The sequence below is a fragment of the Panicum virgatum genome, chromosome 5N (genome assembly GCF_016808335.1).
Source record: "Panicum virgatum strain AP13 chromosome 5N, P.virgatum_v5, whole genome shotgun sequence".
Classification (NCBI taxonomy): domain Eukaryota; kingdom Viridiplantae; phylum Streptophyta; class Magnoliopsida; order Poales; family Poaceae; genus Panicum; species Panicum virgatum.
This window is the reverse complement of record NC_053149.1, coordinates 12,291,566-12,308,805: the sequence shown is the minus strand read 5'-3', so window position 1 is coordinate 12,308,805 and position 17,240 is coordinate 12,291,566. Positions and strand designations below refer to the sequence as shown.

The 17,240-nt window shown below is 49.8% G+C and overlaps 1 protein-coding gene across 1 annotated transcript; it reads right to left on the bottom strand.

Annotated features, from left to right (window-relative positions):
* Nucleotides 1-11,690: 11,690 nt before the first annotated feature.
* On the bottom strand, nt 11,691-12,282 carry LOC120676564. Its single transcript, XM_039957897.1, has one exon. The coding sequence runs from the start codon at nt 12,129-12,131 to the stop codon at nt 11,919-11,921; it is 213 nt and encodes a 70-aa protein (XP_039813831.1). The 5' UTR covers nt 12,132-12,282; the 3' UTR covers nt 11,691-11,918.
* Nucleotides 12,283-17,240: the final 4,958 nt, after the last annotated feature.

Here is a 17,240-nt window from a genome sequence, read left to right as displayed (position 1 = left end):
GAAGGAATGGAAACGTTTGTGCATAAAAGCCCTCCGTTTTTCGGCGTCGTCTTCGAGCAACTTCGCGGCCTTCGCTGAATCCTCCGCCTTCACCGCCCGGTCAGCTGCCGCCAGCAGCTCCGTGGTGAGGGTCGCCTTTTCCTCGAAAGATTTGTCAAGGCGCCGTTGCAGTGCTTCTTTTTCTTCCTCCAAAGCACCCACCTTCGCCTCCAGATCTGCAACGTCAGCCCTTGAGATCTCTTCGGCCGCCAACTGTCGAGCGGCACAGCGCGCAGCCACGAAGGCCTTCAGTAATAAATCTTGCACACTCTCCAGCATGTTCGTCAGCCCACTCAACTTCAAGTCTTTTTCCATTAGAGGGAAGCAAAACGAGCCACCCGCCTCGGCCAGTAGTTCACGCTCACGGTCCCGGCTCTCAAAACGAAGGGACTTGACGATCTTGCCGCCAAGATGCACGGCCGTGGGCTTCGCTCTGAGCTCCATGGCAATAGCTTTGGGGTTAGTATTGCGGACGAAGAATCTGCTGCTGTCCGACGTGCTGCTTGACTCTTCGCCAACACTCCCTTTCGTCCCAGAGCTGGACGCAGTGTTCTGCTCAGGCAACTTCTCGGCATCTTTGCCGGAGGCAGAGACTTGGGGCGGCGCAGACAAGCGACGGGGGGAGTCGATGATGATGTTCACCTCCTCGCCGCCTTCCTTGTCATCGCTCTCCGGAGCGGTGCTGAACTCAAGATCCAGATTCGGAGGAACCGTCCTTAAGGGTGGCGCTTCTTTGGGAACAACGAAGGGTGGCGCCTGGGCAGCCTCGTGGTTGCTGTCTTCGCTCCCATCATCTTTGGAGTCCCCCTTGCTTTGCAGGGGAGACTGCTGCAAGATGGCGTCGATGAGTCGACCTCTCTTCTTCGGCTCTGCGGACGAAGACGCCCGTTTCCGTTTTGCCTTTTCCAGAGCCTTCGACTTCTCCGGGCTGCCCTAGCCCTTAGCAAGCTTCAACTCGGCCGCCCGCTGAGGAGCGGAGAGGCCCAAGGCGTGGAACACCCGGTTCCGTCGAGCCCCACTAAGATGCCCGATAAGGGCTTTGTACTCATCCCTCGAGACTGACCCGACCATCTCGTCAGCCCGGCTCTCGATAACAATAGGGTCCACCCCTGCATCGCCGAAGAAGCACAAAGTGTAAGCAAAAGAGCGAAGCGTACACCACAACAAGAGCTTAAGCACGAAAACTCACATTCGGTTCGAAGGCTAAAGACGGTCGCGAAATCAGGTACCGGAATACCTTCGATCCAGCAGTCCTCGGCCAACCAGCTGGAGATGTCCTAGCCGACCCTGACGGGAAAGCAGCCGCACGCGATGAACTCTTCGATGATGTCGCGCGTGCTAAAGGTCTTCGATAGTTTCCACAGCAAGGCGAGAAGAGCCTCATCTTCGGCTTGGACATGACAAGCGGCTTTCGGCACATCGCCAAGAGCAACAATGCGGTCGACGACGAGGGGATGGGTCTTTGTGACGGGGTCCAATGTCACCTTGTGATAGAACTAGTAGGATGACCAATCGTTGGCCCACTTGTTCTTGCTCGCAGCGACTGGACATGGAAGGTTCTTGTGGAAGGCGAAGGTATAGCAACCATATTGGGGAATAACCGATATCTCCGCACCTCTGGTTGATTGTACAGAAATCCTCTTCGGCTGATAATGCACCCTGAAGGCACGGGCAAAACCTTCGGCGCTTGGACACATGTAGAGATTCAACCGCACGATCGAGGTAGGAGTCATTTGATGCAAGTACACCTGAACAGACGGAAGATGTCCACCACCACGGGGTCGAGGGGCATCCGAAGGCCGGCGGTGAGCAAACCACGGAAGACGATCACTTCGTTTGTGCGAGGATGAGCTACGGTTTCACCCGTCGAAGGAGCATGAACATCGTCCGCGGAGACGAAGCCCCGGCGAGCCAGGTCGTCGAGGAGGGACGGAGTCATCTTCGACAAGCCGAGCATAGTTGTCGTAGGCCCTTTTGATTGATCCCTCTTCGGAGCCATCTCCGAAGATGCAGAGTGTTCTGAGAGCGCCACTCTTGAAGTTCAGCACCAGATTAGTTCAAAGAAAACGACGCTCAGAAAGAACCTTCGCGAAGCAAAAAGCGAGGAGGCTGGGAAGCAAGGGCAGTGAAAAGTAAAACGCACAGACGCGGCGCCGCTATTTATAGGTGGAGGGCAAGCGCGAGATTTACAACGCGCGCCAGCGCGAAGTGGAAAGACGCCAAAACCCCACGCTACACGCGTAAGATTAAGAGACCGAGGGGTATCTCTGTCCTTTCAAGTCTACGAGCCAACGCAAGATTTCCCGCCAAAGGTCGAACCTAATAATTTGGGCGCGAACTAACGGTTATGAACATGAAAATTTTGCTTCCTCGACAGGAGTGCAACTTTTTTACAGGTGAACACGGACTGTGCTTCGCTGGCTACCGTCGCGGCGCCCAGCCTGAAGGGTGGCACTTCGGGACGCCGACGGCGCCCACGAAGTCGAAGCCACGCCCCTCCCGAAGATCGAACTGAGGCTCCGAGGGGCTACTGTTGGGGACACCACCTTCGGGCCGGTCGCCAAAGGTGCGCGAAGACAAGACGTCAGGAACAATGAAGCCGATGCCAAGAGCAAGCGCGAAGATGGCCCGTCTTCGTGGATCTTCGGGTCGGAAGACGAAGACACGCGAAGACCGGGCGACACAAGCGTCGTGACGAGGAGTAATCAGTGGGCCCCACGGTCTTCATCAATCAGGACGAAGATGGGCCGCCTGGAGTTGTGGGCCCTTCTGAGCTGTACCGCACCCATGCTGTGATATGGAAATCACGTGTACGTCCGGGAATATTCTGGGTATATGACCGTTGTAAGGGTGTAAAAGAGTAATTGTACATTGGAGACGTAACGCCACCTATAAATACCCCATGTAATGTTCATTGATGGGACACATTGAATAGAGAGAGAGAGAGAATATTACTACTTGAATTATGTGCTTATCCCTTACTATTGTAGTGTCCGTCCTTCCCGGAGACACTCTCCACCAACAAGGGGGTTGGTTCTATTTGCAGTGTTGGAGTACGGGGTAGACGAACAAGACTTGGTACCACGACATGATGGACATGATGGAGCGTAAGTAACGAATAGGAGGCTCGAGCTAGCCTACGTATAAAGGGGAGAGGCACCACTTCCTTTCAATTTGTAGCCCGGCCCATGAAATTATAAAGATGGATCTGGGCCTTCTTTCTGTTTCTGGGAGCACTCTTGAGTCTTCTCTTTGCCACATTAACAAGTGAGATAGCGTTAAGAATATCTTGCTCTCTTCTTTGCAAACACTCGGATAATTCATTTGTATATCCAAGAATAACATACATTAAGTATGCAACGAAAACAAACTCAAAGGACTCAAATGCTCCAACCATAAAATGTATTTTTGTCCAATCAGCCCTATGTAATGTATCATCTCCAAGAGTGACGAGTACCTCATGAATTGAAGGATACATAGCAATGATGTTGCATATAGTTTTGTAATAAGAGCCCCAGCGAGTGTCACAAGGTCTTGGCAACCCCATTTCTTGATTTAATCCACTTCCAATTTCAATTTCACCACAATCAAGTGTTTTTGTGATTTGCTCAAGTCTAGCATTTCGAAGCATGCCATGTCGCTTACAAGAAACTCCAACAATATTCAGCAAGATAGATATTTGATTGAAGAAACCTTTGCAATCAGTATTGCTGTAACACCTCTGTGTTAATTGTGCTCGCTAATATCGTGCTTAATCGCTAATCGAGGCTAATCACCGTCATTAGCATTAACCGAGTTCGCGTGTTAAACATCGTTTGGCCGTGTTCGACTATATTTTTCTCCTTGATCCGAGCCTCAAATCAACTTTCGCCCAAAACAAAAGTTGTGTATCTTTTTTTCCTCTACAACTTTTATTTTGGCCAAATTTCAAGTTCCTATATCAAATTTTGAGATTTGGATGGTCAAACGCGAGTCAAAAGCGGTCAAAATCGAACACTGTGCTTCCCTGTGCTCCACTGTGCGCGCCCGTGCCGCGACCGGTGACACGCCGGCGACGCCACGCGTCGGCCGTCGCAACGATCGACCACCGAGCGAGCCCGAGCTTATCCAGTTCTGGTGCCGTCTCCGTTTTCCCCTCCACTTCGTCTTCTCCCTCGCGCTCGCGCGGAGTCGAGCCGAGCAGAGTGAGCAGAGCCCGCCGCCGGCGTTGCTCCGGCCACCCCTCGCCGCCCCCGCTCGATTCCTCGTGCCCCAACCTCCCTCGCCTTGCCCCGCACCCATGCCGCCCCTTCACAATCTCATTCGAGCCAATCCCCGGCCGGAATCGGTCCTCGCCGCCACGACCACCATTGAAGCTCCACCGAAGCTCCGCCCTTGTTGTCGAACTTCCCTTTCCGGCCTCCCTCCGCCAAAATCAAGCCCACGGTGAGCTTCCCCGCGGCATACTCGTGCTACCCGACCTGTTCCCCTTCGATTTCCGACACCGCCCTTGCGCCGCCCTCACCGGGCCGAGCCTCCTTGCGCGTCGCGCCGCCCAGCCCCGCGGCCGCCCTGTTTCCTCGTTGCTGGAACGCCAAGCGCCACCACCCTGTTCTTGCACGCCGCCGCCCGCCCCGTGGGCGCCCTGCCCATCCTGCGCGTGCCCGTGTCTTCCCTGCGCGCACCGCGGCTCCGCCGGCCCGCCTTGGTCGCGGCTTGGCCTTGCCGTGCCGCCGACCGGCCGCCGCCGGCGGGAGCGCCACCGCCATGCCTGGCCGCGCCGTCGGCCATGGCCATGGCGCGTGCGGGCGCAAAACAGAGGAGGCTGGGCTGGGCCTTCCACTGCCATGTGGGGCCCAGCTGTCAGCCGGTTTAGGGTTTAGGGTTCTTTTAATTATTTGTTTAAATGGCTGAAAATTTTGAAAAATCATAGAAAAGTGTAGAAAAATGCTAAAAATGCAAACTCAATTTTGTTGGCTTAGTTAAATTCCAAACTTCAGAGGAAAATTATCATTGCTTGTGCTACATCAGTTGTATTTGTGCTATAAATTGCCTTGTGTTTAATCTTAATTAATTTTTTCCTGCTGTTTCGTTGTTCTAAAAATCATGAAATTTATGCAGTAGCCTAATCTTTGTATGTGTAATCCACTGTAAAAATTTCATGAGCTAGTGCTGTGCACTTTTGGGTAAATCTATTTATGTTTAGTTTAACTTGCTAGAGTTAAAATAAATGTTTTCGGTCAGCAATAAATGTTGGAAAAATTGTGTGCCATGCTTTATCAAAATCATGTTATTCTGATAAATTTTTGTGGCTTGATTATATCTGCAAGTTGGGTACTTGCTTTTAATTTGTTCCTAGCTAGGCTCTTTTCTTTTATATTTGTTGTATTTAATTATTTCATGCATGTGTTTTTGCAACAAAACAAGCCCTTGGTTAATTTGATCCATGTTGTTCTAGGGTTGTAGTTAATCCTTTGAAGCGAGTTTAGTAACTTTTGCTTGATAGGAAACACTTCAGACTAAAAGGCATTAGAACCAAAGCATGTACCTCAGTTCTAAACCATTTCCGTCGTAACCCTAGTTGTAAGGTTGCTCCGTAGATGCTTTTGGAGTTTGGTCCATGCCTTTCATTATGTGTAGTGCATTGCATCGTTTCATGAGTCTCATGCATGGCATATTTTATTCGTATAGACGCTGGAACCGAAGTCGCCTACGAGTTGATTGCCGAGCCGGTCCAGGAGCCTTCCGCAGGAGAACCGCAGCCAGGAGAAGTCGTTGATCAAGCTCCCGAAGAAGTCACTAACCTCGTTGACCTGCAAGGCAAGCCCCGGAGCATAACCCCTACTTTCAGTATTCAATGTTATTATTTAAGTATTGTGCATTAAGTTTTCTAGGAGTTGAATGAAACCCTAGTATGCATGTCTCTCCCTAGGTACCTATGAGTCTCTACTAGTGTACATGTCATTAGTACTGCAATGCTTAATCAGGATTCGGTAGAAGTCGAGTGATTTCTGTCACTCGCGAGATATAGGTCCTTGTTACTTATGAAAGGGTCACTAGAGAATGAATCATTGGGAAAGAAAGAAAAAATGGAGACCGGGCGGAGATGAATTTGGTTATGGATATGGAAGGTATGGAAAGTGAGTCTCCGCCTGTGTCGATTGAGGACCGTACCGTTGTTGGCACTACTAAACGAGGATTGAACAGTACTAACCACATGCCGGAAGTAGGAGGTAGTCGAAACCGGTAAGCTGTGTACCGCTTTACAACGATACTTTGAATCCCTACCTGCTACGCTGGGCGTGGGAGTTGGCGGGTGTTGGATGGATGCCACCTTCGGGTTCTCTGGGAGTTCGCCGTGAGGGGCCCAACACCTGGGTTTTAGCAGGCGCGATTCAAATGCCATGGTAACGATGGAAACAGTTAATGCGTGTGGCCCGACGGGGTGTACATGTGTCGTGTTGGTTAGGTCTACCTTACAAGGTTAAATCGAATCGATTCGCCGTGACTTGCGGATATGAGAACCTGGATCTCTCTGTCACATCGTAGTAAATGATGGAATTGGGAATGGAAAGTTGAGAATATGAGGTATGGCTGTGGTACTCTGAAAAGATAATGTCATCAACCATGCGTGCTCTAGATGTTTAGGCAAACCTAATCAGTATTTGTATAATAAACTTGAGCTAAAATACTGAAAGTAAGGATCCTCTATTAGTAGCTTTTCAGCAAAATAACTCCAGAGCCAAAAAGCTTTGCATGTCTAGGAGTCGGCTAAGTATATACCATAGTCGGGTAAGACTTGCTGAGTATTAGTATACTCAGGGTTGTTGTTGTAACCCCTTTGAGCAGGTTGTGTCTCCGCTGACTTCGAGGAGGTCTGTGCGTCCTGGTTTGGACAACCACTTCCTCCTGGGTGGACTGTCGAGTGGGTCCCGTCTTCTCCGTGAAGATCGGGCAGGTTGGCATCACATCGGTGGGCAAGATGTAGAGCTCACCTTGTATCGTCGTCATGGTTATCGTAGTGTATTTTGAACTCAGTTCTTAAACTTCTGCTGTGTATTTAAACTCTGTAGTTTGTTTTCAAACCTTTTATGTAAAACCTGTATTGTAAATTATTTGAGTATTTCTGTATGCATGTATCACCTGTGCTCGTCTTCGTACGGGTCTACTAGTGCAATTGTGATCCTGGAGTACAGTAGTTTAATCAGGATTTACCCGACAGCCTATCAGATTACACCGTTTTAAGTGCACTGTAACTTGATTAAGTATTAAGATAATGGTTAGTGCATTTAAGCCGGTTTAATTTAGACGGTGCTTCTACAATTGCCCTTGGCAACAGCAACAAGAACTAGTTGGAGTTGATGTGCAAAACAATGGATATAATAAGCTGAAGGTGACTCTTGCATGATTAATGTTTTTAGCCCTCTGACCCCTCCTTTCATGTTGCTAGCCCCATCATAACCTTGGCCACGGATTTGAGTCATAGTTAAGCCATGAGTAACAAGTAAAGCTTCAATTGCATTCTTTAGTGATAAAGAGCTGGTATCATCTACATGAACAACTCCAATAAAGTGCTCACATGGCCTTCCCAATTTATCAACATATCGCAAACAAAGAGCTAGTTGTTCTCTATGTGATATGTCACTAGACTCATCAGCTAAAATGGCATAGGCCTCATCACCAATTTCTTCAATTATTTTCTTTCTAGTTTCTATGGCACAACAGTGAATAACCTGCTTTTGTATCTTTGGGCTGACTAAGGAGCAATTACCTGGAGCATTCTTCAAAACGTACTCGTCCACTTCTTCACTATTTGCTGCAAGAAATTTCAAAAGCTCAATGAAGTTCCCTCTGTTGCTAGACTCTTCGCTTTCATCATGTCCCCGGAATGCCAATCCTTGATGCAAAAGAAACTTCAAACATCTAAGTGTATACTTCAATCTGATCTTATAAAGGCGACGATCCTCATCACTCAACTTCTCAATTTTATAATCAATTTGTGCACTAGGATCCATAAAGCCAACGAGTTTCTCTTGAGCTGCCTTGTGTGCTTTAGAATCCATATGTTTAAGAAGTGTCTGCTCTCCCATATTCCAATTTCTCCAACCTTTTACAGTAAATGCATTTATCCCCTTCCCCTTGTTTTTTTTGTCTTTGAACAAGTAGCAATAAAAACAAAACACAGAATCTTCCTTGATACTATATTCAACCCAATTGTGTTTGAATAACCATATAGGAGAGCATGAACGATATCTATCTCCAATTTTTCTTTTTGGAAACTGATGTGCAATAGGTTTGAATGGACCTCTAAGAACATATAATCTTCTAACTGCACCTTGATCATTAACATGATAACTTGCAATGGACAACCTTAAATCTGGATCATGAGGAAGACAATTGATATCATAAGCCGGTTCCTCTTGTTCTTGATTTTTCTCTTCCACCATATTTGCAGCCGGTCCCTCTTGTTCTTGATTTTCCTCTTCCACCACATTTGCAGCCGGTGCCTCTTCTTCTCTATTTTCCTCTTCCACCACATTTGCAGCCGGAGCAGGTGAAGGAGATGAAGCTGTAGCAAGGTTCTTTGCGGCATGTCTCTGAAAAAGTGATACAATGTTCCCATTCCTCTTCATGGTCCATAAATTCTACAGAAATAAATATACAATGCATCAGCAAGACAGCAATCAAACCAAATCCTTGATTCCTGTGTGATCCAGAAATTCTGCAGGCTAGGGTTTGCAATTTGCATACCTTAGAAATTTAGAACTCGATCTGCGCTGAGCAGCTGAGACCGAGCTGCCAAGGAGGAAACGCTGGATGGGAGCGGCCGAGGCGCTGAGCAGTGTAGGCCGCCAGGCCGCAGGCGGCAGGTCCAGTCAGCGGCGCGGCCGTGTGGCGCTAGACGGCGGCAGCGAGGCAATCAGGCAAGGGACCAGGGACGCCGGCACGGCGCGTCGCCGGCTTGCCGGCCCGGTCGCCGCCGCGGGGCCGACGGGCGACAGCGGCGGGGTGCCGGGGTGGGGGTGGAACGGGGCCTTGGCCACTCGGGGCAACGGGCGACGCCGGCGGGGTGACCTCGGAGGTGGGAGCGCCGGGCGTCGCCCTGCCGAACCGTGGAGGATTTGGCCACCGAGTGGCTGACGGGCCGTGGGCTGAGCAGTGAAGAGATTGGGGAAAAAATTTACATGGGCTAGGTCAAATCTTAGAGTATGCCGTGGCCCAAGTGGACATACCTGTAGGTCCGCCAGTGGCCGCGCGGAGCAGCCGGAGGATCTACACCTCGGTGCCTGGACGTGCGCTCACATGCAAGATCATGTACAGCACGCACAAGTGCACATGTACGAGAAGCTAGCAAGCCACACAAGCATACGTGCGGCTCCACAAGAAGCAACAAGCTAGTGCATCTCCGTGCAGATGCCTTGCCATCTCTTTGAGGATCAGCTAGCGTCTCAACGACCCGACTCAACCACGCATCGTCACCCCACTGCGACCTCGCCAGGCCCACACCGGCGAGGCGGACGATTAAGCTGATGTTCCAGTTGCGCTACACCAACTCCGTCTACGCGACGTCCGACACCGGTGAGCTAGACGGCACGGGCGAGCGGGTGGCGTTGATGCTCTAACCACGCCACACATGCTCATGAGTTGGCGACATTCCCTTGCGCTTCATCGACTCGGTCCAGCTCGCCGACTCTGCATCGACTACCCACCTCTACAACGACTACGATGCCATTCGAGACCGATGAGGCCGGATGACTCAGGCGGGCGCCGCTGATGTCCCAGCGCCGTTGCACCGGCTCATGGACCGACGAGGCTATGGATGACGTCGACGCCATCTACACCACCACCACCACCACCACACATGCTCATGGGTTGGCGACACCCTCTTCATCAACAACTTCTACCTCGACATACAGTGATGCCGTGGCATCGATCCGGTCCAGCTTCAATCCTTCTCCAAGCATCGACATCCTACTACTACGACCAAGACGCCGTTCGAGACCGATGAGGCCGAACGACACGGGCGGGCGCTGCTGATGCTCCAGTAGCGCTGCACCGGCTCATGGACACCTACAAGGCCATGGATGACGCCGACGCCCACCTCTACACCACCACCACCATCATGCATGGAGAACGCGAAGCGAAGACCGAAGACGACGACCACACGGCAGCTTAATCGGAGGTACTCCAGCAAGCTAGTCTTGCGGAGGTAATTAACCGGGTGCTTTCCGAGGCCCCGGGAACCAGAAGACCACTTTCGCCCAAGTCGGATCTGCCCTACGGCGGCAGGCTATGGAGCGCACACTTGTACACGGGAACCTGTATTTGTATTTTCAAAATATGAATAAAGCTTGTGTTCCATATCTTTGTTTCTTTTGTGTATTTTCTATATACACTGGCACGCCCGCATCTTTTTATTTTTCACGCGGAGAAAATCCTTTGTGATTTTTCTCTCAAAACAACCAACTTCAGAACCTCTGTGCTAGGAACCCTGAAGAATCTAGTGAGGCCTGTGATCGAATAATTAGATGATGGTAACTGTAGCATCACTGTAGCTAATCATCGATTAATTACTATCATTAGATTCATCGCGAAAAGTTACATTCATTTCGAAAAAGGCTTTGCAAATAGACTTCATTTAGTACTCCATGCATAAGATATTCCTTTTTCGGAAGGCGTGTTCTAAAATTCTAAACGAAAACCAAACAAGGCCGCTCGCGCCTAAACATGCACACACACCCTAACGCCTACGGCCACTCGCGCGCGTCACTGTCACTGTCAGTGCGTGGTTAGCAGCTGCCGGTCTGTCTGGCCGCCGCCCGCCGCTGGGGGTGAGCGCGCGAGCTCCGAGCCGCAGGAGCCATGGCGTCCACCCGCACCGTATCGTATCTCATCGCATCCCATACGGAACGGATGCCAAATCACCTGCAGGCTCACTGGTCGAGCGAGCCAGCATGATGTTCACGAGCTCGGTGCCTCGGTACTATCTCTTTGCTGCGCGCCGATCTGCCGATGCCCTTTTGTTCCGTTCCGACGCCGATCACATCGCGGCCATGGCGACCCGGCACCGAACTCCCCTACTGCTACTGGCCGCGTACAGGACGCGCGCTTACCCCGGTAGCTTGACTGTCGCGTCAGTCCTTTGGGTTTGGGGTACTGCACGCATATCCCCTGCGGCGGCATCTCCGATCCAAAAGTTTCGTTCAGAGAGCACAGTGGGCAAGCAGAGATCTATATATCTATATGTATATGTATAAGTATAACATTATCTAAAAAAACTTATATATGTGTATATATACATAAAAGTAGTAGTCGCAGTAGTTACAAAAGGGTGAAGCAACAAATAAAGCAGCCCATAAAAAGAAGTCGAGCAACTATCAGAAAGTGAGGCGGATGATAAAGCTTTAATTATGATATGGAATAGCTTTTTCGTTGCGCATAGTAGTTCCAGATGAACACCAATGCGAACTGGATAAACAAGGGGCCTGAGTTTAGAAGTACATGCTAGCAGCTAGTAGTTCAGGAATGAGAATCAGAACGATCGATGGAAACGGTAGGTTCAGATGATCTTTTTTTTTTCTGATTAGAGGCAAGGAACGAGCCTGCTCGATTCTTGTGCCATACCACACTTTGAACAAGGATAACAATGCACGAAGACAAATACTCCTATATGCCAAAGCAAATTAAAGACTGAACTTCAATTTGTTATTATTATTAGAAGAAGAAAGAAATGAACATGCATGGATGGTACATACATTGTTATTCAATACATGTGTATAGAAAAAAGAACCCCTTAATTAGAGATGGGCGACTAGCAGAGAAGAACACGATCGAGCTGCAAGCTGATCGACGAACACCATCGGCAGGCAGGTAGGCATCAGGCTAAAAAAAGCTACCAGCTAGGACCCGAGGTACATGTGCACGCCGATGGCGATGAGGAAGATGGCGATGAGAGCGAAGAAGAGGATGGAGTGGACGAGGATGGAGAGAGCGCTGGTGTGGAAGTTGCCGAACTCGATGATCCGGCACTTGCCGGGGATCTGGAACAGCAGGCCCGGCGACAGCAGGATGAAGAGCACCAGCGAGATGAACACCGGCGCCCAGTCCTGCATCTTCTCCCCTCTCTTCTCTTCTTCTCTTAGAAATCTTGAACTGAAACGACCTTGACGAGGGATCCTCCAGCCACTGCTCTAGCTGCTTATACGTCAACCTCTCGCCTCTTAACTCGGTGGTGTGTCCAACTGCTCTCACCCCAGCGGTGGCGCAGGGCTATACTATATAGGTGCCCTACCCTAGCGTCCAAGAGAGGTTGCAGTGGAGCTGTCATGCACATGCTGCCCGGCCTTCATGCTTTGGGGAGGGTCAGAGGGAGACACCACTGGAGGTAAATTATAGTATTAAACTGCAGCAAAAGCATGCTGGTTACTATGAGAGGAATACTGCATACTGGCATGGGCTATCTTTCAGTTAAAGCCTCACCTGAATTTTGGCCTGTAGCCCTTGGACTTGGAGTCTGGACAGTGGTTACATACCTACTTAGTTCACATATACTACAGATAATCTAAAAGGCCAGTCTCATCAGACATGCATCAATCTTGATTCAGAGTCTCAGATGTTTGGAGATATAAGAGAAGTATATACTATCTGTAATTCTGTAGGCATGCTACCGAAATAGCAAGCAACAAGCCTGAATCAAGAGCCAAACGCAAGGATTTCACAGTGATTTGGTACAGGTAGCTTATAGGCCATTTATGGTCCGCCGATTAGGTTGTTGCCAAGTGCGCTGTGGCCATGGCTCGGAGTCATCTGCAGAGCCCTGTTTCCTGTCGTGCTGTGCTCCATCAGCTCATCTCCTGCTCTGATCGGTTTCTCGGACCTCCTCTGTCAGCTAGAGATTTTCGTTCTGAGTTGCTGCCTTGCTGGTAACGCTATGCCGAGCGCATGACAGTGGCGGCGATTTGTCTTGGACATCCAATCCAGTCCGGTGCCTCTGTCGTCGTCTCCGGCTACCGATGCGAATGGAAGGACCAGACAGGAGCAGCCAAGGTACCAGCAGGAGCAGGACGCCAAGCTCGTCAGTACCACCAGAAAGCAAAGCCACTCGCTACTCTAAACCTGTCTCCCTCACCTAATGCTACCTAACCTCGCAGAAACAGACGATGGCGGCCGCGGAAGGTCATTGAAGCCATGAAATGATCCGGCGCCAACCACAACTGAGCTCCTCCATTCCTGGTCAAGCTAAGCGACACCGGCTGGTAGCATTGCCTGCCTCATAACGAATTAACGATCATGAGATGATCAGAAATGCATGTGCTGCTGCAGCTTTGTGCTGTGTTTCCTAACCTTCCTAATCTGCAAGCTGTGCCAAGTGTCGCCTGCGATTCTTTTAATACTGAAACCGCGTCGTCGCGGTCCTGGCCCCTCGAATTTCGTGGAGCCTTACTTTACAAAAAAATCCTGAACTTTTAGTAATCGTGCCGTACTCTGTGAATTTTGTAAAAAAAACCCTAGATTTTGTTAAAATAATTATGAAGTCCATCAACTTTATGAAAAACCCCTTGAACTTTTCAGTAATCGATCGGTACTCCGTCGACGCCAAATTTACCAAATAACCCCCGCAGTCTACCAATTTTACGAAAATTCCCGTAATCGTGCCGTACTCTGTGAATTTTGTAAAAAAAACCCTGGACTTTGTTAAAATAATTATGAAGTCCATCAACTTTATGAAAAACCCCTTGAACTTTTCAGTAATCGATCGGTACTCCGTCGACGCCAAATTTACCAAATAACCCCCGCAGTCTACCAATTTTACGAAAATTCCCCCGGACTTTTTGCAGTTTAATTTCTTAAAATAAACCTGAACTGGAAGGCATATTTCTGCGCGGCAACGCCGCGCAATGTTCTAGTGTGATACGAAGTCTCTCTCTCTACTTTCTTATGATTCGATGACAAGCGGGAAGGATCTTTCCGGGTGCTCCCCCACAAGGCCAGAGCAGATGATGGTCAGTGGGATGTCCTGGGTCAGCTGAAAGGCGGAGAAGGACGCTTCAATTGCCCATGTCGAGTCCAAAGGGGATTAAATTTGACCTGGCGTCGATCCATCTCGGCCTTGCCAAAGAGAGTTCTCCTTATCAGGATCCACATCCACCACTACCGATCCTTTACACCTGCAAGAAGATCATGATGGTAACACCATCTATTCTACTTATCTTCCTAGAAAGTGAGACGATCAATGTGCAATTGAACGTCATTACGTATAAGTGAATTGTCCACTTTTTTCCATCAATTTAGATTTTTGGGTTGAATTGATTGATGCATGCAACTTAATATTTAATATAGTATCAGGATCAGAGATCTCAAGTTCAAATTTGACGGGCATGACTAAATAAAATAATGGTAGCTGATTCCTAATTTTCATGTTTGAGGCTCGAGGGAGCCTGCAGCATGTGAAAAGAGTGTTGAAATATAAATGAATTGCCTAGTCTTTTCCATCAGTTTTAACTTTTGGGTTCAGACTAGTTGCGGTGAACGCACTACCACAAGAATTTTTGCACTCCCATCGAAAAACGGACTCTTCGACGGTTTTCTGGGGTTTCTTGTTAGCGCTCACAAAATAACAACAGACATAGGCACATAGCAGTAGTACCCAACTTTTTTTAGGAAGAACAGTAGTACCCAACTAACTGCTAGAGTACAGTACAGACCATTTTGTAATTAGCTGGGCTTTACCTATTGACACAGCTTTTTTTTTTGAGAAACCGGATTTATATTTCATATAAATTTCTGATGGTTTTCATCCCAGCACTTACAAAGATATCCTAAAAAGAAGAAAAAATTACATTCAGATCTTTGTAAGCTTCTCCCGGTCATCCTCATCGCCAGCGGCCAGATCAGTCGCGTTGAAGCCGACCACCCTCCCGACGAGGATGATTCATAGGTTTTGAACGGCACTAAGAGCAGCACACCGGCAACACCGACATGATTTTTACCCGCTGAACGCACAAGCCAAAACAGATGACCAACGGCCATCGTATCGCCGGACAACAGGGAGCCTAGCGCGACAACCATCAACGTCCCTGGCACTCCGGCCAACTGAACACCCCGGAGGGGAAAGAAACCACCAAAAGAGGTGGGAGCTAGAACCAACATGATTCCACAAATTGATAAAGTGAACCTGATGTCGCCGCCATCTGCACAAACAGGGAAGCCGGCGAAGATGTCGGAGAAGGCCGCACCGATACTCGATCTGGCTTCACCACAACCACGCCGTCGTTGCACAGGGACGTCGTTGCACATCAACACAGGTAGAACCTCGAACTAGTCAGGGGCGGAGCTATGTTGGGTCCGCCGGGTGTCCGGGCACCCACGCCGAAATGAAAACTAATACTAATTATCAAAATTTTGCCTTATAAATTAGAGAGCTAGCAACAGAATCATAGACAGAACACCCCCCTCGATTCAGCTCCTTCGCCCCTGGAACTAGTCAAGAACTAGAGTACCCACAACACTTCAGTTCCGGCGAGGATCCCTTTTATTCTCCATGTATTGACGCAGGAGGGAAGGGCACCGCTAAGGCCGCAGAAGCCGCCACACAGGCGAGCTCCGCTGCCGCGCGCTCTGGTGCCGCAGGCGCCGCCTCCTCCGACGCCGATGCGAAGGAGCAAAATAACCGGCGGCCAACGGAGCCCCACCGGTAACCTCAACCCTACTATATTGCAAATATATATACAGGGGATTAGATCCGCCGCCGATTCAACCCGAGACCCCTCCTCGGGCACCCATGAGGGCGCGGCACCAGAGATGAGGTCACCGGCGAATCGGCGGAGGAAGCGCGGAATCGCCTGCGATTCGCCGGTCTGTACTGTAGAGGAAGGAGAGAAGTGTCGAGAAGTTAGATCATTTAGAAGTTTATTGACACAGCTCGCTCTGACTGGTCTTCTAGACATCAAAAGAAGCCCAATGGGCCATTCGATCCGTGGAGAAAGAAGCACTTGGAGTCTGAAGAGAAGCCCAATAGGACTCCATGGAGAAAGGAGGAACCTGGAAGGTGACGCAAAAAACTTGACAGAATCATCCGTCTCTCCCATCATCGCTAAGTGAATCGGAAACGGTTGGTGGGATTGGATACTTGGCTTACTACTCCTAGCCTGACTTAGACTTATGCAGGGACAGCCCAAGCCAAGCTTAGATAGTACTATATGGCCATGTTTGGTTGGCTGCATTGCTAGGTATGCTGCATTGGGGGAGATGAACACGGTGTGTCTGGTTACCTATTCTGGCCCGATTCCTCGATAACAACTGTCGCGCGTCGCTCCACGCTAACACTAGCGGTCATATCCATTTGCACACCTCCCCCTCGCACCATCCCCTCCTCTCCTTGTCTTCGTCGCACCAACCCTTCTCTCCTCCGCATATCTCCTTTATCATTTCGGCGACGGTGGGATCGATGGCCATCACCGGCGGCAGCACCAGCCGCCAATCCGAGTCCAAGGGTAGTCTTTGCAACAGCTCGCGTCATCTGCGAGGTCGACAGACCCTGTGAGGATTGCTTTCTCTACCACCACCAGAGCAAGAGGGTTGCGGTGGCGAAGATTAGGGGAGTTGACAGAGCTTTTTCCCCTTGACTACACGCCGACTCGAACTTGCCCCAGCCTGCTCACTCCCATGGACGGCGACCCGACTCCGCGAACGGCCAGCGGCGGCCTAGGGGAGCACGTGCCGAGGAGAGGAGAGGAGAGGTGGCGGCATGCGAGAGCTGAGAGAGAGCCAACCCTAAATGGGCGAAATTGGAACTGTAGCGGTAACCCTAACGCCCGCTCGGGGTTTGTTTTGTTCAATGGCAACGGTGGGGTGCGGGTGGCCAAGTTGGGCCCACAAGGTGGCCACGCTAGGCGCCATGCCTGCTGCATTGCTGGAGATGGAGCTGAATTCCATCTCCCCCCGATCACTACCGGAGTCGACCAGTTTGTCGTGTGCCTAAAGGCACTTTTGCATATTTTGCCGTGTGTTGTACACGATAAACGGCACCCGAATTCGATCATTACTCTCACTCCAAACCTAATCACATCTTTCTCAACTCTCTGATTCTTCTTCGCAGATATTTCTATTTGTAAGTATCGTAAGTGAAAAATTGATAAAGTCACTCAAATTTTTACCACAGCCTGCACGTATGATATCATGAGATATTAACAAATCTCGTAATTTTTAGACTTCATTTGCTT